Genomic DNA, 23565 nt, shown 5'->3' with positions numbered 1-23565 from the left:
CTTTCCATTTCTACCGCAAATCCAGAAGTTAGGAGTTAGTTTAAGTTATGATGTTTATTAAAATAATTTATTACAGACATATTTATTTTCAGAAAGCAGGACATCGTGCAAATCAAGTCACAGAAGCTGAAAGATAGAATACGTTGTTTTGTTTTGTTTCATATATATAAACACATTATGAACATGTTCTATTAGATTTTATATTAATATATTTATATTATGCTACCTCCGGTGCATCTAAGTGAAATCATCACAACACAGAAGTATCCAAGACACCTCAAGCACGATGCAAATAATGACCACAAGATCATAAAACGAGGCAAGTACAGTACAAGCTAATGTGAGGCTGCCGCCATCTAGTGGCTCTACAGGGCAACTCTTGATTCATTCACATAATATGACATGGGAGTTGCTTCACGTTGTGCTTATTGCCTCAAGTGTATACGGCTCCACACAGCCTTGCTCTCCTTCACGGATCCACATGTTGCCCCATTGTGGCCTCTTGAATGGAAAGAAAGGACAACGTGTTGGCAATGAACAGTGTCTAACAAAGTGTCCTTGTGCTGTCATTTTCTGCATAACTATCGGTGTGTGTGTGTGTGTGTGTGTGTGTGTGTGTGTGTGTGTGTGTGTGTGTGTGTGTCGTTAGTATGCAGTGTTACACACTGCTGCCCTCCCACACTCGTGTGTATGAGATCCAACGAGACAAGCTGGCCAGTCATAAGAGTATAAAGACACCGACTGCTCACATCAGGCCACTGAACCACCGAGGAACACACAGAGGATCATCAACACGCCATCTGTGGACGTCTGGTAGTGGTTGTACGGTAAGTTTTATTGAGCTTTATTTAGCAGCAACTTGAGAAAATGAGTGAGTTGATTGAATCAAATAGAACACAGTTAAGTATAATGCCCTTATTCTGACTAATGCTACTGTTGTATTGTACTGGTTTGAACTGGCATTTAGATATAAAGTTAAGTTAAAGGGATTTGATCAGTTAATTTAACATCTGTGGAAATCTTTCATCTTAACAGTGGGTGTTGCTCAAGAAAGGATTCATCTCAAGAGCTTAAAATCACTGGACGTCCCGCGGTGGAAAGCTTAGACTCATCTACTGAGAGCTCAGTAACCTCCCAGAGGCAAAGACAAGAGACATTCCCTTCATATAAAGCATGGCATCCACAGGCCTTCAGCTGCTGGGCCTGGTGCTGGCTGTCCTGGGTTGGGTGTGCGGGGCGTTGGTGTGCGCGGCTCCTCTGTGGCGCGTGTCCGCCTTCGTGGGCGGAGAGCTGGTGATCGCCCAGGTGCTGTGGGAGGGACTGTGGATGAACTGCCTGTCTCAGACCACAGGCCAGATCCAGTGCAAGACCTACGACTCCACCCTGGCCCTGCCCACGTCGGCCCAGGCCGCCCGGGGCCTCACCGTCCTTTCCCTGCTCTTCTGTCTCCTGGCACTCATGCTCGGGGTGGCAGGGGCCAAGTGCACTCACTGCATGGGGGACGCCAACCAGACCTCCAAGGCTCGACTGGCCAGGATCGCCGGGCTGCTCTTCGTCGTGTCTGGCTTGGCCTACTTGATTCCCATCTGTTGGACCGCCCACGCGGTCATCAGGGACTTCTACGACCCGACTGTCGCAGCGCCTTTAAAGAGGGAGCTGGGGCCGGCGCTGTACCTGGGCTGGTTGGCCAGCGTGCTGCTCCTGGTGGGGGGCTCTCTGCTCCATCTGGGCTCCTCTCAACAAGGAGCAGGAGCGCTGGCTTTTTTCGGCGGAGCCATGAAGAATAACCCGACGAAAGGGGCAGCAGGGGAGGCGAAGCAGCAGGAAAAATCTTTTGTATGAGATGATTTTATCGGACATGTGAGGTCAAACTACAAGGTGGCCATCTAATAGAGGCCTTTATTGTGTGTGTATCTCATATCATATCATGGAGTTTGGTTTTGTTTATTTAGATCATAATGTGGACTCCAATACAATTTGGCAAACAAACACTTTACATTTATTAATAAAATGACATGAAGAGCTGGTCAGCTGAAGGTTTCTAGTGGAATTGATTGGCTGTCAGTGGGATTTGACGTCAGTTGGGGGAGGTTTTAAATGTTTCAAAGTTTACTAATGTGTGTGACTTACATTTCTCAAATTCCAGTCTGCCTCTGCTTGTGTTTTTGTGTGTGTGCGTGTGTGTGTGTGTGTGTGTGTGTGTGTGTGTGTGGGCGGTCTGTGTACAAAAAGCCAGTGTACACGGCACATCTGTGTACGCTACTGTGTTCACTGACAATGTGCAGGCAGCGATGCATCTTTATTTACTTTTTATGAATGCTGATAAATAAGTGTGTTTTTGGTATTTTCACTGTTTTTTCTTTTTCCTAGAACAAGTACAGTATGTTCATTTGGATAAACAAAAATAATTCGTTGCTAATCTGAACTCTTTTAAAGTTGCCTGATTTGATGTGCTGTGCACTAACGCTCACCACTGTGTTTATGTAGCAAGGCTTACGTTTTATCCAGCATTTAATGCAGTTGACTTAATAACATCATATTATTTAGAGTGGTCACTGCATATGTGCGACATCTCAATTTCCACCTTTGTTTTTTTTTGTATTGACGTGATTGAATGATTTTTCACCACTTATGCGCAATAAAAATGTGTTTGCATCCCACTATTCTCTCTATTTGATTCAATCAACTCACCCAGTGTCAATAACTATACTCTACCAGTGAGCCCTGTCGCGCTTTTAAGGACTGTGAAGAACAGGATTATTCCTGTCTTCTTCTAGTTATCACATTACCTACCAGAAAGACATCTTTGTTGTTTTCAGAGTTTGGGGAAAGGGTTTCAACTCCTGCACAGATGTTCATTAAAACCGACAATGATTAATTCCCAGTTCATCCAAACTGTTGTGAAGTAGTGACAGCAGACATTGCACACTTGGGGGCAGTAAACACTTAACTGTAACTGATGTGCTTACAAGATTAACTGATTATTTGACGTCTTGAGTGGACAAGACAATTAAACACTCAATGAAAAGTTCGATATTTGGTTAAGCAAAAAGGGTCAGTTTACATTTTTTTATCCTCTTATGTCTTTCATTGAGTATTTGATATGATGATGGCGTGATGTGTGAAAAGCTGGATTTTATTCAAGAGATTCGTTTATTAGAAATATAAAGTTTATATAAAGTTAATCTTTCCTGAAAGAGAGACAAAGTAGTTTGTAACACGCGTCTTGTCGACCAACCTCCCTGCTAATGGGATCCCAGTCATTTCACGGTTAAACACTTTTATTTTTCTTGCTTTGCGCCTCTTCCTCTTAAAGGGACCGCGTGACGCGCGTGATCCTGCGTCTGCCGGAAGAGCACGTGTCACTTTAAGCGTCGCACGGGCGTCGGTAGAGGTGAAAGCGGCCCGCCGTGCGTGACTTTGGGCTCCGCTCTTCGGGTCGTCCACTGCTCTCTTACCCCGCGGTCGACCTTTGAAAGCCCCGGGGCGGGAGTAGGCAGCTCCGGCCTCCGCGGCGGCAATTGGCTGCGCTCGTCACCGCTTCCGATTGCGCATTGTGACCCAAACACAGCAGACAGTGCACGCGCGCGCACACACACACCTCGTGTTTCTACATGCCTACACGCACGTCATGTGGCGTAAGTGCGCGCGACGCTGCGGGAGCCCAAAGTCCTCCCAGGTCGCTCTGATAGGAACGCGTGAGCAGTGACCGGGTTAGATCCCAGGAGACCACGCGCTGCACGCAGCTCGCGCCCCGCGGCCACAGGAAGCGGGAGGACGGCGTGAGGAAGGCGGACTGCGGAGGAAGGACGGAAGGAAGGGAGGAAGTATAGCAGCATCGGGAGACGAACCATGACGGAGAAGCGGATGTCGCGGTGGTATTTCGGGGGGCTCGCGTCGTGCGGAGCCGCGTGCTGCACGCATCCTCTGGACCTGATCAAGGTGAGCCGAGGGCGCGACGGTCGCCGTGCAGAGGACAGAGGCCTGCGTGCGCGGCCACGGCGCTCTGCAACAGCAGACCCGCGGCCGGAGAGATTCGTTTGTTGAGCCCCGTGACCTCCGGTCGTGTTGCCGTTGTAGATTGATAGATATCGGGGCGCGTGTCTTCGGCATCGCGTGTCTTCGATGGCATCACTGTGATGTCTGTCAGGGTGGCCGAGCCCGTTCAGAAATGGGGGAGAGGTTAAGACAAGTGACAGCTCGTCAATAACCACACACGATGCGGTGAAGCAATTGTTGTATTTATTTTGAGGCACACAGAATGGCACAATTGCTGCACAATGCAGCCTATTTCTACTATCGAGATGTGGCCTGCGATATGGCGATTGATTGCTACTCAGTCAAATCTGTCAGAGCTGACGTCACCATTGAAGCCAGACCGCCACTCACTGCTTTATTTATAATATATATATATATATATATATATATATAATTTGTGTGTGAAACGCCACATAGTGTCTGTCTGTATCAGCCAGTGGAGTCATATATGTTCACTCTCGCTAATTTTTGCCTCGCTGTGATGCACAGAGGAGTAAATCAGTCTAACGCCCAAAGCAGTCCTCACCTTACTTCACCGGAATACAGCCGTGCCGTGTGTAATTATGTCGACGAGGCCGCTAATCATCTCTAAAACTCTCCTGGAGTGCTTCATGTCTGCCCTGTCCTGCGTGCTAGCTGGTATGCCACATTTTTTATATATATATATATATATATATATATATATATATATATATATGGCATAATTCAAATCAAGACATTCAACTCCGCCTGGTTAGTTTACCACCAGACAACATTTATATATATTATGTATAGATACAGATTGACAAAATGTGTCTTGATGGTATTTTCCCTCAAACTGTTTTCCAAAGTAAATTCTCCTGATCGTTGGTCTTTTTGCGTTCTATCCAACAATAAGAAGTGATGCCCATAAAGTGCATAAATCATGCTCTTTCGTGTTGATTGGCTGTCCACATTGAGTGTACGTAATGTGGCTCATTCAATAGAGCACGGGAATAACATGCTCTATACGCCTCCATTGGATGCCTCTTGTGCAGCTCCAACTTCTTACTGAACGGGTTAAATTACAATAAGTGACTTCCCCTTCCGCGTCTTACTCTGTATTTGAAAGCTTACAATCAGCACTTCAATGAGCATGAAGTGCTCGGTCATTGTTTTCCTTCAGGTCCGGCTCAACAAAGGAACGTTGTTGTGACTTATTTGCAGTTCTGGACATTGGGCATTGATTGTTGGTTGTAACATGGGTGCAGTCGTGTTTCCAAATTGCAGGGTGCCATGTGGTTTTAATTTGAAGAAACGGAAGTGTTTTATTGTGAAGGGTGAAAACAGGATCTGTTCTAGTTTTCATGACGCCATCTTAACAAAAATGTAAATCAGAAAAAGTTGTATTTAGCCGCTGTGTTTTGTTCAATAAACCTGAACAACAAAGTTCAGTAAAACTACCGAGCCTCCGTCATGATTATAGAAGCTGTATCTACGTATCATTTGGTGCCGAAACCCGGGATGTAAGGACTTTAAGAACTTTTTCGAACGAAGTGAACAGCTAACGGCTCGGTTTAGCAGCCGTCATGACGGAGGGACTCGAGCGGCTGAAAAGGAAGCGGGCGACTATTCGCGCCGCTACGACGAGGCTGTTAACCCGCCTAGAGGACGAGGTGGGGAAGGAAAGACCAGATACTGACAAACTACGCGAGTTTCTGGCAGTTTTATCATCGAAGGAGGACAGTTTATTGGACTTGGACAAGGGCATAGAAGATGTGACGTCCACGGACGATCTGGACACGGAGATTTCAAGCACACTGGATTACATGGACCGCGTTCTCACTTGGAAGGTTCGCGCCACCACCGCCATCGGGCATCAGGAAACCATCAGAGACACCCCGAGAGTGCGCGTGAGCGATGGGAGCAGCGGTTCATTTACATCACAGTCCAGACAAACTGTTAAACTTCCTAAGCTAATGATAACAAAGTACGATGGTGAAATAAGCCAGTGGCAGGAATTCTGGTCACAATATGAAACAGCTATTCACAGAAATGAGGTACTATGCAAGACAGACAAGTTTACTTACCTCAGATCCTACCTGACTGGAGCAGCTGCTAGAACTATTGCAGGGCTTACAATGACAGATGCCAACTACGATGCTGCAATAGAGTTACTCCAGAGCCGCTTTGGGAGAAAGGACATTGTGATAAGTGCCCATATGTCCAAATTACTGAACTTAAACCCTGTTAAAAGATCTTCCGATGTTACAGCTTTGAGGCACTTGTATGATGAATGTGAGATCCAGATACGCAGTTTGGAGTCACTTGGAGTCCAGAGTGACACGTACGGCTGCCTGCTTTGTCCAGTGCTACTGCAGCTCATTCCGGAGGACATCGCACTCGCCTACACCCGCCAACCAAACGCGACCAACGAATGGAAGGTGCCAGAGTTGATTCAGTTTCTACAAAATGAGGTGCAAAGCAGAGAACGAGCGCTTCAGCTTACAAGACCAGGCCATGCATCGAAGGATCCGAGCCCACAACACAAGAATGTGGGTAAGCCATCCTACGCCTGCGATAAACCCAGAAAGTGGAGTGTCCCGTCAGCGACCGCCTTGCACACCGCCAGTGCCGTGCCCCGGACCTGTGTGTATTGTGACAGTAGCGACCACAAACCAGAGAACTGTTCCGACCATACAGTAAGTGCACGCAAGGATAAACTGAGAAAACTTGGACGGTGTTATGTCTGCTTAGGCCCAAAACACATTGCAAAATACTGCAGAGTAAAGGTTTTGTGCAGCCTATGCAACCGGAAACACCACTTGTCAGTTTGTGAGCAGTCTGAAGCCAAGCTAGATATTAACACTACCAATAGTAGTGAAAATACAGAAGCTGTGTTGTCGTCATTGACAAGCCCTGTAAAGGTGAAGACCAATACTCAGAACACAGTACTACTTCAGACAGTTAAGACATGGACTGTAGGACCAAAGGAGAGGAAGATAACACGCTGTCTATTGGATGGAGGCAGCCAGCGAAGTTTCATTCACAGAAACGTCGTCAGAGCCTTAGGACTCCCAGTTGTAAGGCAAGAGACACTAAATCTCCATGTTTTTGGTTCCACCTCTCCTGTAACAGAGAAACGCAATGTTGTGAGAGTTGAGCTCCAGAATATGTGGAACACTGAACAGAGACTTGAGATTGAAGCTGTAGAGACTCCTCAGGTGTGCAGTGCTGTGATAAAGGTCCCAAGCGAGCCCATTCAAGCAGAGATAAAGAAAAGAGGGCTTCAACTTGCAGACTTTCCACTAGAAGGTGCTAACGATCAAGAGTTGCAGGTGTTAATAGGAGCAGACTACTACTGGCAAGCAGTCACTGGAAAGGTCCAAAAGGTCACAAATTCACTAGTGGCAGTTGAGAGTATTTTTGGATGGGCTTTGCAAGGGCCAGTGACTACCTCCAGCGTTACAGAAACCACTTGCATGCACATAAGTTTGACTGAAGAGACCCAGATTTCCAAACAGTTACATGCATTCTGGGAGGTCGAGTCCCTGGGCATTGTAAACAAACAGGCGGAGAGCCGAGAGGACTCAGACATTTTACAAAGCTTTGAACAGACTACTACATTCGAAAATGGACGCTACCAAGTTGAGTTACCATGGCGATCTGACAAAGACCAGCTTCCAGACAACTTTAAGGTAGCAAAGAGACGTTTTGAGAGCCTTATGAGAAAACTAAAAACCGATGCAGCCTTGTATGCCAGGTACAACAACGTAATACAGGACTACCTGCAGCAAGGGATCTGTGAGGAGGTTTTAGAGGACAAAACAGTGACAGGGAACCAAGAGACTGTAAGATATTACATGCCACATCACGCTGTTGTAAGAGAGGACAAGGCCACAACTAAACTGAGAGTGGTATTTGATGCGTCCTCACATGATGCAGACAGCCCATCCCTCAATGACTGTTTGCACACAGGGCCTAATCTAAACCCAAACCTGCTAGAGGTACTCATCACATTCAGGTTGCATGAGATTGCCTTCACTGCTGATATAACCAAGGCTTTTCTTCAGATTTCCCTCGCAGAAAAGGATAAAGATGCTGTTAGGTTCCTGTGGATGCATGGACCCCCAACCAAAGACTGCAAGAATGAGGTATGTGTCCTGAGAATGAACAGAGTGGTTTTCGGAGTGTCTCCCAGCCCATTCCTGCTTGCTGCCACCATCAGAAAACACCTCAAACTATTTGACACAGAACAACCAAAGGCAGCACAGATCCTCAGTGACTCTCTGTATGTAGATGACTTTATTTCAAGCTCACCTACTGTGCAGGAAGCTCTACATGTGACAACAACAGCAAAAGACATTCTCGCTCAGGCAGGTATGGACCTCTGCAAATGGGTTACCAACTCACCTGACCTGAGAGCCATGTGGAAGGAGACTGGAGTAGAGTTGACTGGAGATACAGAGTCCTGTGGAAACGTGCTCAAAGTGCTAGGACTCGTTTGGAGACCAGAGAGAGATGATTTTGTGTTTGATCAAAAGGGACTCATTGACATTTTACGGGACAAAGAAAACACAAAGAGAAGTGTTCTACAAACATCGGCTCGCATATTTGACCCCATTGGGTTTCTCACTCCCTTTACTATCAGAGTGAAGTGCCTATTCCAAGAAATGTGGGAGAGAGGGCTCAGTTGGGATGAACCATTACCCATTGATTTGACTGAAAAATGGGAACAGTGGTGTATGGAGCTACCACTGCTCCACCTGATGGCTATTCCCAGGTGGTACCACATTGAGATCCAGCAAGAGTCACACACGGTGAAGTTGCATGTCTACTGTGACGCAAGTGAAAAGGCTTACAGTGCTGTGGCATATCTACAAGGAAAAAACAAACAAGGAGAGACTGTTACAAGCTTTGTGGCCTCTAAGTCGCGAGTCGCACCCCTAAAGAAAATGACATTACCTCGCCTGGAGCTTATGGGTGCACTTATTGGAGCAAGATTAGGACACAGTTTTCTCAAACCACTGAACATGGAGAAGAGCCAACTTCAAATGTGGACGGACTCGATGATCACTCTTCACTGGATCCGCAGCTCTGCCCAGCGGTGGAAGCCCTTTGTGGCCAACAGAGTGACTGAAATACAAGGGCTCACAAACCCGGAGACGTGGTCCCACTGTGCTGGTAAAATGAATCCTGCTGACTTACCTACACGAGGTCAGCATGCACAGAGTCTTATTGAGAGCCAGTTGTGGTGGAGCGGACCAGCTTCACTGTCCACAGCTGAAAGGGAGCTGGACATTGATGATGACAATGTGGTGAATGAGGTAAACACTGAACTGAAATCTAAGTATCAGACTGTTGTACAATTCACTAGCGCTGAACAAACGGTACCTCTGTTGAACTTAGAAAGGTACAGCAGGCTTAAGACTGTGTTAAGAATCACTGCATGGGTAAAACGCTTTGTAACTAACACAAGGTCTTGTCAAAGGGTTCAGGGAGAGTTAACCTCAGAAGAGCTGATTGCAGCTGAAATGTACTGGGTAAAGGCTACGCAAGAGCGCTGTTTTAGCTCTGAAATGTCCCAGCTAAAGTCAAAACTAAATGTGAAAAGAGACTCTAAAATCAAAGACTTGAAACCATTCTTAGATGAAAATGGTCTGCTAAGTGTTGGGGGAAGACTACACCACTCTGATTTTAGTTTCAGAGAACAGCACCCCTGGGTACTACCAACAAATCACAAGTACTCTGAGCTATTGGTTCATTCATGTCATGAAAAGGTGATGCATTCTGGTGTACGAGATACACTGATTCAACTCAGAGAACATTACTGGATTTTGAGAGGGAGACAGCTTGTAAAACGCATTGTTTCAGGTTGTTACATTTGCAGAAAACTTAAGGTTAAAGCAGCAAAGCAGATTACCGCTCCTTTACCTCGAGATAGAGTAACTGAGTCACCTCCTTTTGAAGTTACAGGTGTAGATTTTGCAGGACCCTTGTATGTTAGATCTAAGGGGCAACCAGTAAAGGCATACATCACGCTGTTTACATGTGCAGTAACGAGAGCAGTACATTTGGAGTTGGTTTCAGATCAGACTACAGAGAACTTTCTACTAGCCTTAAAGCGATTCATTGCAAGACGAGGGCTATGTAAGATCATCTACTCTGATAATGCGAAGACATTCAAAAGAGCAGACAAAGATCTAAAGGAGTTATGGCAAAACATTAAAGGTTCAAAGCTCACAGAGTTTTTTACTGAGAAAGGGATCACCTGGAAGTTCATTGCTGAGCGGGCTGCCTGGTGGGGGGGCTTCTGGGAAAGGCTTGTGAGATCTGTTAAAACATGCTTAAAGAAGGTACTGGGAAAAGCCTCTTTGAGCTTTGAGGAACTCACAACTGTACTTACTGAGGTTGAGGCAGTGTTGAATTCTAGGCCTCTGTCGTATGTACATAGTGATGTATTAGAGCCCCAGCCACTTACCCCTTCACACTTCCTGGTTGGTAAACGCTTGACTTCCTTGCCACCAAAGACTTTTCTTTCTCCAGCTCAGGTGCTCACAGCAAACCGTGAGGAGCTTGGTAAAAGGTGGAAATACCAGCAGAGACTTTTGACCAGCTTTTGGAACAGCTGGCGCAGAGACTATCTATTGGACTTGAAATCCGCTCACAAAGTGGACACTCCTACTCCAACAGCACTTAAAGTAGGAGATGTTGTTCTCATTGGGGAGGACAACACACCCAGACAGACATGGAAGATGGGTAGACTCGTAGAGGTCTTTCCAGGCAGAGATGGCCTCATACGTTCATGTAATGTTTGCACTTCTACAGGCAGCGTGTTAAGAAGGCCTGTTCAGTTACTATACCCATTAGAAATAGGTTAAAGGTCAATTTGATACGTATGAACAGTTGTTCATTGGGCGGGAGGATGTTGTGACTTATTTGCAGTTCTGGACATTGGGCATTGATTGTTGGTTGTAACATGGGTGCAGTCGTGTTTCCAAATTGCAGGGTGCCATGTGGTTTTAATTTGAAGAAACGGAAGTGTTTTATTGTGAAGGGTGAAAACAGGATCTGTTCTAGTTTTCATGACGCCATCTTAACAAAAATGTAAATCAGAAAAAGTTGTATTTAGCCGCTGTGTTTTGTTCAATAAACCTGAACAACAAAGTTCAGTAAAACTACCGAGCCTCCGTCATGATTATAGAAGCTGTATCTACGTATCAAACGTGTCATCGGCCAAATACTTACAGGCTCTGCCAGTCAGGTGGTTTCTCCCCAGTCAAAGTGGAAGTTTGATGTGGAATGTTTTACATTATTTATATGTTTCAGTTTTGTGCAGGTCCACTATCATGAATGGGATTTTTGTGAGAAGCTGCATTAGTTGATAATAATGTCACAATGTGACAGAATAATATAAGATCTCATTTATACACATTGGAATTAAATGGTATATGATATGTGGGAGCCCTGTGTTTATTTCGACTCGGAGTACCTGTCCAAACTGTTGTCACGTAGCTGTGGGGAAACACTGAGTAGGTCTTGAGTAATGTCCGGCAGTTCAAGGACAATATGTCACTTTGTAGGTATGCGAAACTAGTAGCAGGAGTGGTTGGTTCTCACATGGTGAAGCCTGTTACATTTGCGTAACATCAGGTGCATTTCAGCTGCTCTTTCCCTGTTTTCCTAGTAATGTTTTATTCATTTCCTCTTTTGTGTAAACCCGGGTGTCACTTATCAGCTCATCTGGGTGGAATATTTCCCCACACATGTGTGCGTGTTCCTACTCACTTTGCTGCTAAACAGGTTGTGTTATATTAAAGAAGAATATGCGAGCTTCAGAACCGTTGCACTTAATACTTCTAGATTAAATTCCCCCAAGTATTTGATATTTGTAGTTCAATTTACAGGATTATCTGGTGCCTTTTCAGTCATTATGCTCCTTTTCACTATGGATGAAAAGTCTTGGTCGGTCCACCAATATGGATTGTCCTAAAATCTTGAAAAGACTTCATATTTCATTCACTTCTGTGATTTTTCCCTTAGTGCCAATATGTGACCTATTGTGGACACCATTGTGCCCCCTCTAAGAATTTATTTTGATAACTTGTGTTGCCTTAACCTTAATCAAAATCAAATAACCTTATTTGGTTTGTGAGCACAAACCTGCAAAAAAAAAAAGAGTTCACAATGCTAAACCAACACGATTACCATGGTTGGCATGTTAGCACTCACATTGTTAGCATGTTAGCATGCTGACAATCACGAATGAATGAAAAATGTTTATCTTCACTATTATGAAAAGATCATTGTTACAAATATCTTAAGACTTATCTTAATACAGATTAGAACAGCGGACAAAGTTCACATGGTGGTGCTGCTGACGACAGCGGAGCTTTAGATAACGCTTGTATTGTGTGTGATAACTGGGAGTGTTACACATTACTATCTTCCTTTTACTCACCGTGGTCAGTGTTACTCAGCCTGATTTCTGTGATCCTGGAGAATATAAAAAAATAAATGTTTTTTTCGCCTTCTGTCGACTAGAATTTGGCCATTATTTTTGTTTTTTATCTTTTCAAATACTAAATTGGTGAAAAATCTTCAAAGAAGTGACACATGTTGCCCCCAGCTGTTGTGTTACCATATTGGGTTGCTGTCACTAACGTGATACACCACCGTCCTTCTAGGTACACCTGCAGACTCAGCAGAAAGTGGAGAAGCGGATGGTGGGGATGGCCATTCATGTGGTTAAGAGCGACGGCGTGCTGGCTCTGTACAGTGGCCTCTCTGCCTCCCTTTGCAGACAGGTACGTGTTGTTTTTGAGCATGTTTCTGCATATGATTTCCACCAAACCACATTTACAGACAAAGAAATATACATGTGTGTGTTTGTTTTAAGCACAATTAACAAAAGCGCGTTGTTGGTATTTTCAGGTGACCGTGGGCTCTTTCCAGTGGTTGAAAAAAGACATATTCAATTTGAGAGTATATTTGTTCATCATTATTTTCTCCTCCCCTCCCAGATGTCCTATTCACTCACCAGATTTGCAATCTATGAGACGGTCCGGGACATGTTGGGCAGCACAGGCCAGGGCCCGATGCCCTTTTACCAGAAGGTGCTGCTGGGAGCCTTCGGAGGTGGGAACACGCACATTCTGCTTCTCTTCTTTCTCTTTCTCCGCACGCACGCGCACACGCTTGCAGTGTCACCCGTTCAGGGTTGTATGCTGTGCTTTCTCTACCAACAGGGTTCACTGGTGGCTTTGTGGGCTCGCCAGCAGACATGGTGAATGTCCGGTAAGCTGAGATGATCGTTTAATCCTCATTAATATTAACATGAATTATTCCAAACAAACTAACCTCTTCTCCTGCTTCCAGGATGCAGAATGACATGAAACTACCACCAGAACTGAGGAGAAAGTGAGTCTCTTATTTAACTAAATGGTTCCCTTTGACGTTTTGAACCTGTTACTGTAATTCAAGCCTGAATCTTTTGTCTTTCAGCTACAAACACGCTATCGATGGATTCTACAGGGTCGTCAGAGAAGGTAAAGTTGTGTGTGTGTGATATCAGGTGAAGCACATTGTGACGTCGTGTCTGACTCGTGTCTCTTGGCCCACAGAGGGCGTGAGGAGACTCTTTTCAGGAGCCACCATGGCGTCCAGCAGAGGAGCGATGGTCACTGTGGGACAGGCAAGTCGTCGAGGTTCAAAGGGCAACTGACCACATCTTTTTGAATGGCTGCAGGTTTTAAAGAGAGGCCAGCGAAGAGCAATGTCTGGTTCTTTACCGTTGTACTCTATTCTACCTGGGCTACTGCAAACACAATGTAGATTCTACTCGATACATGAAGATGATATTAATCATGAGAAATGGTGTTTCACATTCAGAATCCATCTCTAAATCTTTTTAATAAGATAACGGAATTATTTGAAATCGAGGCTGACTCCTTTTCCAAAATGAATTTGCTGCTTGTTCAGATGGTCCTATACACACAATTTATCCTTTACATGTCATTTAGCTGACGCTTTTATCCAAAGCAACTTACAATAAGTGCATTTCAATCATAAAAATACAGACACTAAAGAACAAGAAACAAGAAAGTGCAATTTCATCCATCTAGTCTCCGCCTCACTTAGCTGTGAAGTCTGTGTTGGCCAGCACACCCATAGGTCGTTTACTTCAGACTGCAGCATAGATACAACTATTCACATCCAATTAGTTCAGAAATGTGTGAACCCCGTCGTGCATGCTCTGAAATATAATCAGATTGACAAATATTTCCTCCTCTGTGTTTGTATTTAGTTGGCGTGTTACGACCAGGCCAAGCAGCTGGTGCTGGGAACAGGCCTGATGGGAGATAACATACTCACGCACTTTGTTTCCAGCTCCATCGCTGTGAGTATCCGGTTTGATTCTGTGTGTCCTGGAAGCCTCATTCAGTCACTTCTGTTGAACCGATGACTCGTTCCCCTGCAGGGCGGCTGTGCTACGTTCCTGTGTCAACCGCTGGATGTCCTAAAAACACGGCTGATGAGCTCAAAGGGAGAGTACACGGTGAGTGGGTAAACCCTCCATCTCCGTCTCCTCTATTCCATTAGTGTGTTCATCTATCCGCTTCATTCTTCAGCGTTGGTTTTAATCCAGTTTCTCTCTGTCTCCAGGGGGTGGGCCATTGCTTAAGAGAAACTGCCAAGCTTGGTCCGCTGGCATTTTATAAGGTACAACGGCACACTATACTTTAAACCCCACTGAGGTTATAAAAGCAAGGGAAAACATTTAGAATATTATTAATATTCCGTGGCATATGCTCAAAACAAGCTGTCGCATATCATTGTCATCTGCAATCTGACAGTCATTTAGCATTTGAAGGCAAGGAAGAACAACACGGTGGCGATCCTGCTTGAATTTCTTAAATAATTATTTAAGTACTCCCACAGCAAACATTGCATCCCAATATATGAGTGCAGGGGATGTTCTGAATGGGGATGAATGACAGGTGGACTCTTGATATGCTGCAAAGTTTATTGGAGCCAGAGTGATGCTTCTGCTGCGTTAGCTGTGCAAAGGGGATGCAGCTGACTAGCGATCGCCCTAAAAGAGGACATCAGTAAATCGGACAAATGAATGTTTTTGACAGCAAAATTCCAACTTTTTTTTTTTTTAAAAGCAGGCTGGCTGCATGTTAAGTGCGACAAATTACGTTTTTAAGTAATAGGCACCACACCTCTTGTGACAAAGAACTTGTACTAAAGTACAATTAAGCACAGCAACTCTAAACTGAGGGATCTGAAAGACCATCTGATGCATCATTTTGTTACAGGGTCTCGTCCCCGCTGGAATCCGCTTGATTCCTCACACGGTGCTCACCTTCATCTTCCTCGAGCAGCTCAAGAAATACTTTGGCATTCGCATCGTCTCCTGATCTCGCTCTCACGAGCTGCTCTTCAACCCTCCACCCTGCACCCGCACAGCACCCCGTCAGCGCTCTACTCCGGGCATCACCCAGGAAAGAAAGGCAGTCTTGTACAGCTCTTTTTGGACTTGTGCATGTTTTTCTTCTCCTTTTTTTGCTCACAGAGAGCAATGGCTTTGATCATTGTGAGCAGCAGCTTCTACAAGGAACAAACACTAGAACGGATGATTTCCTTTATCGGCCTAGATTGTCAAAATGATGCTGTGAAAGAAGATGCTAAATTTAAAAGAGGTGTCTTAGTGTGACCTAAAGGGCTTGGAGAGAAATGAGATCTTTCAATAACCAGTGGGGTTAGTTAGATGAGAACGTATTAATTTGAACTAATTACAAATCCGATTTGACTATTTACGTATTATTTCTCTGTACTAGCTCAGTTCACCGTTGGTACAAAGTGTTTTCTGGGCTTGAAAAGTTTGGGTCACGATTGTGTTTCCAAACAGTCCTCAACGGTGGAAGTACAAAATGCAAACCAAACCATTGTAGCCTTTTTCGTCTGTGCCTATACAAACCATTTCCCCAAAAGCCATTACTAAAACACGTCATAACAAACTTATGTAGTTTCGTAGTAGTCATTCGACAGTGATGAAGTGATGCGTCCAGAACTGACTGTTAATTTGTTCGATTTTTCTTCATTCAATTAATGTTTTAAAACTTTTAATCAACTAGCAGGTTAAAATGTTATGAATTTTGATATTCCCATACCTCATTCCGATTACTCTTTAAGCGCCTCACGCTTAAATCTTTTGGAGAAGAGGACCATGTTTGTTTTGTCTTGTTTTCAAGTAAGGAGGGAGTTGGTGGGAAACTGTGAAGCAGACTGCTGGAGCTTAGACTTTGTTTTCCAGTCCCAATTTCACTATATGACCACTTAAACTTCTTTTCAAGTTCTGACTGTATGAATATAGATGCCTGTAGAGGGCTGTATAAGTGTAAAAGTAGCATTTCCATCCGCGATGTTACTGTTTCGTTCGGCTGAGTGCAGACTTTGACTCGGGATGCTACTCTGTTTTGTACGGCACTTTATTAGAATCCCTCGACTAACACTGGCCAGCCAGACGTGAAACAAGCTCTGAAATCAAAATAATGTTTTGACTTTGCAATGTCAATGTTACCAATAGAGGCCAAGGTGTAATGTTTTTTTTTTTTAATTTGCGTGCCAGTAATCGTTTGGCCCCTGTTCAGTGATCTAATGCATTCTCTGTACTGTAACAGACGGGAGACTGCGTTGTGATGCGAGTCCTCCAGGGGGCAGAACACGCCAACTACCTGAACATGAACCTGCACGTTGTAATGCTGACGCATCCCTCGACACCACCAGGTGCTGTAGATCAGCCGCAGTGACTACTGTTGACCCCAGCGTTACGCAGTCGTGCAACTGGAATTACGCACCATTCTGGGTGTTTTGAATTTATATTTTGCAAATACTAACTGTTGATTTTTGGAATTAAAATACTAATTAAAAACCCTGTTTCATTTGTCTTCTTTGGTAAAACCGCCCTGCTAAAACGTTCAATTCATTTTATTTTATTTAGTATAGCTCAAAATCACAAATTACCAATTTGCCTCAGAGGGCTTTACAGTCTGTACACATACGACATCCTCTGTCCCGAAAACCCTCACATCAGCACTGGAAAAACTCCCCCAAAAATGAAAAAACCCTTTCAAGGTGGAAAAAGGGAAGAAACCTTAAGGAGAACGTTTGGTTGTAAGTTAGATTGCTTCAACGTCACTACACAACAGCAGAACTCTAATTTTGTAAAGCAGCTGCAGGCCTCGTGATGAGTGTTGAGTCTATGTCATAAAAGCAAAGCGGGGGGGTTCGGACCGAATCCAGCTTCACCCTCTGGGATTTGCCCTCATCAAACCACTTTAAATATAAATCTGATGGTGTTTCTCACCAGCCCACAGAAGATCACTTCTTATTTGGCTGAGTTTGAGTCTTCGCCGTGTGACGGGAGCATCCGCGGGTGGAATTCAGCTTAATGATGAACGTTATCAAAACGCTATCCATCACATGCAAAGCATTAATGGCTGAGCGCTCGCCTCCACCATCACATACAATATGGGGATTTATTCGCTTTAGTCCTCTCTGCTTGAGCGTGAAGGGAGAATGGCGCTTGAAGTGTGATCCTTTTTCAGCTCTTTTAAAGATCACTTTGCTTCATTAACATGTTGGAATTCAAATGAAGGACTTCACCACCGTATAAAACGTTGTCTTCATTCATTTTGTTAAAGCTAAGAAATGTAAGAAGAAGCAACTCTTATTATACACAGCTACAAGGCCGCCTCAAGATTTTCACCGTAGGATGATTATCGGGTGTTTTCTTTAAAAAAGGTCCATTGTGTGGGATTTTGAAGAATAGGTCATAGAATATTTTATTCATCAGTGCATCATCAGCGTAGATGCATAAGGAGAAGGCCGTCTTCATATTGCCCAGGGCAAACAAACCAAACACGAGCTCTAGAGAGCTTTAAAATATTTTTACATCACCTTAATTGAAGTTTGGAAGTTATTCAAAACCAACATGGAGTTTTGCTCTCGTCCGCTCACGTCACCTTAATCCTGGCAAGTGAAGAGTACGCAAAGGGCCGTTAGGAAGATTGCCATCTGCGACCGCACTGACTGTGAGCTCACTGGGGATCGAGTCTGTCTGTGAGCACGCGGGTGCAGTTTCTCTTCATCAGCTGCAGCTCTTCTTTCACCACCTGCGTTCCATCGGCCTCGTCGAACAGAGGGAATAAACGCCGCCCGCTCGCCTCCTCTCTGCTGCTTTGTTGACAGCAGTTCATGATGCAAGCATCGTGTCCGTTTGCCTTGCTTCTAGCAACTGTGCATGTCTCGCGCATTCGTTGTTCATCATCATGCAAACTCTAAAAGCTGCATCCTGCCACAGCGACCGGCCGGCCCCTCGTCCTCCGTCACTGCCACTTGTTGTCCCTCTGAACAAGAATAAGTGGAGGAGAAATTGTTCCCAAGATGCTTGTCAAATTGAAGCATAGCGTCATTAGTTCAGGAAGAGCGCTGATGTCACTCTCCTATTGGCTAATCTGCACCAGCTGTCTCCAATAAACGTTACACTCCCCGAGAGAGCTTTTATAGTTGTACTCTTTCTGCTTAACAAAGTTTGCGTGAGTCACACGGCAAAGAGTGTTGTGGGACATTAGTCCCTTTAGTCACAGACTCTGAAAACCAAAGACAAACAAGACGGACCAAACCGGACTGTAGCCTTTAGCGCCTTAAACGAACCCCGAGGTCAATAAAATAAGTCTTATCAAACACAAACTATTGATTTCATGATTGTCAACCCAAATTGGAGCCGGTTAACTACTTAAAAGGGTCCAATTAAAACCGCGGAGCTTTAATGGGCGGCATGGAGCTGGTGGGTAAACGAGTGACAGCACGAGTCCGAGCTTCGGCTTCAGGGGTCACGAGAGAGCACGAAGCTATTTACAAAGTACGGCCTCGCGCACATTTTCTTTAATGTTTTACCCACTATTATATGTGGATGATTTACTATTTTGATGCAATACTCAATCATGGCTCCAGGACGTCGGGCGCACAGCTGAAGCTCTCCCCCTCGTCGTCTCTCTATTCATTCTAAAGAGGGATGTCCATGAAATTGCCATCTGAATGCGGTCCGATTCAATTTATCTTTTATTAATAAACGGTTATGTGAGTACTTCTATTTACACGGCTCTGTCTCGGTTGTGGGTGATTTGCTTTCATTAGGAAATTGCCCAGCAGATAGAATGGATAATAAGTATTATCATCTCTCACTGGACAGTGATGCTACAGAACCAAGTGGAGATGAGATTAAACGCTGAAGCTAAGAGGCCACATTAAAGCCATGGTGAGGGTGAATAATAATGAAGATCCTTTTCTGTAAGTTACTCAGTACAAGGTGACTTGGCAACACACATTCCATATGGCTACTAGAGAATAATTCACTCTGTTGGGAGTTATTTACATTCGTCTAATCACTAACGTAAACTATGAGCAAACTACTGGGTAATGGAGCCACTCGTTGTCCAGCAGACAGACAAAGTTACAGAGTATCTGGTGCACAACGTAGAGCTTTGAGAAGCAAAAGAGAAACATTCGCATGTGGAGCCCGAAAAGCAAGAGCTAGAAGGAGAGAATATGATGGCGCAGAAAGCGTACTCCAGATGAACGCTGGTGCTGCTCTGTGTCGACTGGGTGAGTGAATAGGAAACAGCTGGAAACAGCTGTATCAGTGAAAAGGGTGATGATATTGTTCTGACTCCAAGTCACCGGAAAACAGAGAAGAAAAACAGAGACACTTTGATTTCGGTACCTGCTGTCAGTTCACATTCTGCTCTCATTATTCTCCTCACAAGGTCTTTGGCTTTCCCATCACAAAGATTGTGCAGGCAAGAGTGATCAATAGACTACATGACAGTCAGATGGTCGATTACAATGCTCTGCCCGTTGGGGCACAAATACTAAACTAGAAGTTGGCAAACAATGAGAAAACAACCTGATCCCTTGAGAGTGAAGTGGCTGATAAAACCCTCAATGTAATTACACAGAGTCTGCAGACACTCTGTGTGTAGTAAATGTATAATATGTGGCTGCTGCTGCCAAAATAAGTTGCTACGCGATATTCTTTAAGATAGAAGGTTTGGGTATCACATGGTTAAGTGTTTAGGACATAGACGGATCAGAAAGCTGTACATTTAGAGGAAGTAAACCATATACAACGGGACGAGGGTGTAGCCGAGGTATTTGTGTGAGGAATGCCAGAGGGCAGTGTGCAACTAAGTTGTTTCTTTCTCAAAAACACAAACCACAGCGCATTCATCATCATACTTTTGTGGCTTCATCGTAACAAAGAAGACTGATGCCTCTGCCAAAAAACTACGTTATAAATTGGGTGTAGGGGGGGAGTTCAGTCTCTGTCTGACACACTCGCATTGCATTTCTGCTGGGAGGAATTTCTGAATGATCATAACTCAATCTCTCACTGTGGAAACAGGGCAGAGCTGCACATGTGTTCCCCGCACTGAGTGTGTCTATAGCAATGACTTCTCCTCTGATCAGATGCGTTATGAATATGAGACTTTGTGGTTTATGACCCGGCAAACGATCCCTGTTAACCTGCGGCCGCACACTGAATGTCACACAACAAGGGGGGAGACAAATCGTCTGGTGTAATTACCTGTTTTCTCCCCTGCGACACGTATAACTCGGTGTGTGTGTGATCATGGGGATTAGTGTGTTTTAGGCGTAGGTGGGTGACGGAAGGATTAGAGGGATTGGGTGGAAAAACTAATAAAGTGTATTAATGTCTTTGTGTGCACACTTAGCTCTCTGTGAAAGGATATCCAGGCTTGATCTATGAGTGCAAGCTGACTTTGATTAGGTTTTCCTAAAGTGTAATTGAAGTGATGTGGGTCTTTGAAACTTCCATCCATAACATGATGCTGGGTGTCTTCACGTTTCCACTTATGGTTCATAATGATTTTATTGTTCGTGTCACAGTAAAGCAACATTTGATTGTGGGAAATGTGGACTTGCAGATGGTTGCCACATCTCACGGGGCGTTAAAGCAACACAGCAAAGCGCTATTAAAACCATATTTCTTATGAATTGTGAACAGATGGGGGGAGAATATATACGCCAGCTGGAAAAAAAGGCAAGTACAGATTTTTGGCACGCATCTGATAATTCCCATTCATGCCTGTTTTGTTTCAGGCTCAGTTGCTTTACATTAAAGGCAAAATAATGAGTTGGAACTGGGTTAATCTGCGTGGCACCAGCAGGAAACGATGATTAAAAACATCTCAAAGAACAGGCCTCAGGCATTACTTTTATAAGTTTTACTCAGGAATATTTATCTGTATCCAGACAAGGTTTCTGCTGACTACAGTTGCTTTTGAAATATATTTTATGTTGGCCGCCTGCTCGCTCGCTTCCACAAAGCACATCCTGCTCGCAGCAGATGTATCTGGGCCTCCTGCACCTTTTACTACGTCCATTATCACGAGTACAAATAACAGAATCAACAAGTCGACGCGTGCATCTGCAACGGTCATTACTGAATTTGATTCTTTATGTAATAAACGGTTTAAAACACATTTCGGTCTGCACAACCTGAAATCTTTGTATAGTTCAGTTACTAACTGTTAATGATGTGGGACATTTTCAAAGTGTTTTAACATTACAACACATTTATGTTGAAAAAACCCCAAACCCGCATACGAGAACAAAAACTTTGAAGGCAAACACCTGTCAATCAAGCGGCAAAAAGGGATGTATAAGCTAAAGGGCTAAAATGGGTTTGACAAAAATGTCAAAAATCCATTTGTGGTCGGCATCGTTTCAATTAAGTTGGTAGTTTTCAAAAATTTAAGAAAATAGTGCTGGAGATTTGACTAAGATGCCAATTTAGTTTTTTTACACACATGCACCGTATAAGACAGAAGTAAATTATAGAAAGTTTCGTCACAATTGGTTTAAAAATAAACTAATCGAATGGAACAGATGGCAGCAAAGAGTCTTATTATAAAGGTCTGCATTTGCCATCTGCACAATGTTTAAAAATGAATTGCAATGAGACATCTTTATGAACTCAAAGCATTTACAGCTAAATTCAGAATCAGACCTTTCCCTCTATTCACAGTGGGAGTAGAGAATGACTGGCTTACAGTTTCCAGTCACCACTAATGAATAATAAGCAACAACTAATAGAAATGTTTGGGAAGGAAATGTTAGTTTTTGTCATGTGAAGCAGCTCTGACGATAGAGAGCCTTTTCTTGTTCTCGTCATTCAAGCGCATACAATACATCTATTATACTTTAAAAAAACGGTTGTATAATAATGAGTTACACAACATGCTTTTAAACCTTTGAAATATTTAAACTGTGTGTGTGTGAGAGAGAGAGAGACAGCCTAAGAAAATCGATTCTTTGTTCATTCAACAATATTCAGTCAGGTGATGCTTAATACTTCAAACTCTCTCTGAACCTTGACATTTAATATAATTTAATATCTTAAATCATCATCGCAGCGTATCAAATTATTAGGATTAAATGCGTAAATTTACTCCACAAATATGCTTGTGTTAGTGTGTGTTCGACCCTGTGTGTGTGTGTGCAAACAATGGATTGCATGTTTCCTCATTGTTGTGGACAGGTTTTTAAATGTCACACATTGTTTAACATCACAAACAGTTATTGGGATTCGTGACTCAAGCTGCGGCTCGATGTTCTTAGCCATTCATATATTGATGTATACTTCTATTTATCTCACCTGGTCAAGAACTCTCCCCCTGCCATCACCCTTAAGACCTCCACTCAGATTATTGACTATGAGGTTATGTGGCCAAATACAAGGTACTGACCCTGAATGATGGCACCCATAGACAGATTTAAAATAATTTGACCGTAGAGGCATGTTAAACCAAGGCGTGTCCTCTAATTAGCATCGCAGGTATCTTTAAACTTGTAATCATTCGATCTGCCTATTTAACGGGTGAAAAGTAGTCGCAGTGCCCTTTGGAATCATGGCGTGTGCCACACTGAACATGACAGGAGAGTTATCTCTCCCTCTATTGGTAAGGAAATGATGCATGTTAAACGGTAAAGGCTAAAAGACTTCCTCCAAGCAGCTTGGTGTTTCTGTGACAGTTGCACATATCATTCAGAAGTGTAAGGTCCTGGGGACTGTAGCCAACGTCCCTGGACGTGGCTGCAAGAGAAATATTGATGACAAATTGAAGAGTCTGATCATACGAATGGTAACCAAGGAGCCCAGAACATCACAAAAAAGCAAGGCGGCAATTTGGAAAAATGCATATTGACAAGCCACAAAACTTCTGGGAGAACGTCTACCGCACAGATGAGAAAGCTTTTTGACACGTCACATAAGCTTCACGGGTATAAGGAGCATACAAAGAAAATAACACGGTACCTACTGTGAAACATGGAGGAGGGTCGCTATGTTCTGGGGCGGCTTTGCTGCATCTGGCACATGTGTCTTGAATCTCTGCGGGATACAATGAAACCTCACGGCTGTCAAGACCTTCTGGAGCAAAATGTGCTGCCCAGCTTAGTCTGAGTGGCAGGTCA

The 23565-nt window shown here is 44.0% G+C and overlaps 3 protein-coding genes across 4 annotated transcripts; all 3 read left to right on the top strand.

The window, feature by feature from the left end:
* The first annotated feature begins 649 nt into the window (after window positions 1-649).
* Window positions 650-2660, top strand: LOC120825840 (claudin-6). The gene is made up of 2 exons (XM_040187686.2): window positions 650-827; window positions 1036-2660. Exon 2 carries the CDS (start codon window positions 1174-1176, stop codon window positions 1840-1842), a length of 669 nt encoding a protein of 222 aa, XP_040043620.2. The 5' UTR covers window positions 650-827; window positions 1036-1173; the 3' UTR covers window positions 1843-2660.
* A 680-nt stretch (window positions 2661-3340) lies between these two features.
* On the top strand, window positions 3341-16936 carry slc25a10b (solute carrier family 25 member 10b). The gene is made up of 11 exons (XM_040187063.2): window positions 3341-3942; window positions 12684-12803; window positions 13020-13134; window positions 13245-13293; window positions 13375-13416; window positions 13501-13544; window positions 13620-13690; window positions 14303-14395; window positions 14477-14554; window positions 14662-14718; window positions 15321-16936. The coding sequence occupies exons 1-11, from the start codon at window positions 3853-3855 to the stop codon at window positions 15420-15422; spliced, it is 861 nt and encodes a 286-aa protein (XP_040042997.1). The 5' UTR covers window positions 3341-3852; the 3' UTR covers window positions 15423-16936.
* On the top strand, window positions 5364-11177 carry LOC144383340 (uncharacterized). Of its 2 annotated transcripts, none has more exons than XR_013450696.1 (2): window positions 5364-6698; window positions 8070-11177. XR_013450696.1 is itself a non-coding variant. In XM_078080432.1 (2 exons), exons 1-2 carry the CDS (start codon window positions 5586-5588, stop codon window positions 8090-8092), a joined length of 993 nt encoding a protein of 330 aa, XP_077936558.1. In that variant the 5' UTR covers window positions 5441-5585; the 3' UTR covers window positions 8093-11177. The 2 variants fall into 2 exon arrangements, 1 of the variants encoding a protein (XP_077936558.1); XM_078080432.1 differs by having other exon boundaries at window positions 5441-6555.
* Window positions 16937-23565: the final 6629 nt, after the last annotated feature.

This window comes from Gasterosteus aculeatus, chromosome 9, assembly GCF_964276395.1.
Source record: "Gasterosteus aculeatus chromosome 9, fGasAcu3.hap1.1, whole genome shotgun sequence".
Lineage (NCBI taxonomy): Eukaryota > Metazoa > Chordata > Actinopteri > Perciformes > Gasterosteidae > Gasterosteus > Gasterosteus aculeatus.
Note: the sequence above shows the minus strand (reverse complement) of the source record. Positions and strands in the feature narration are given on the sequence as shown.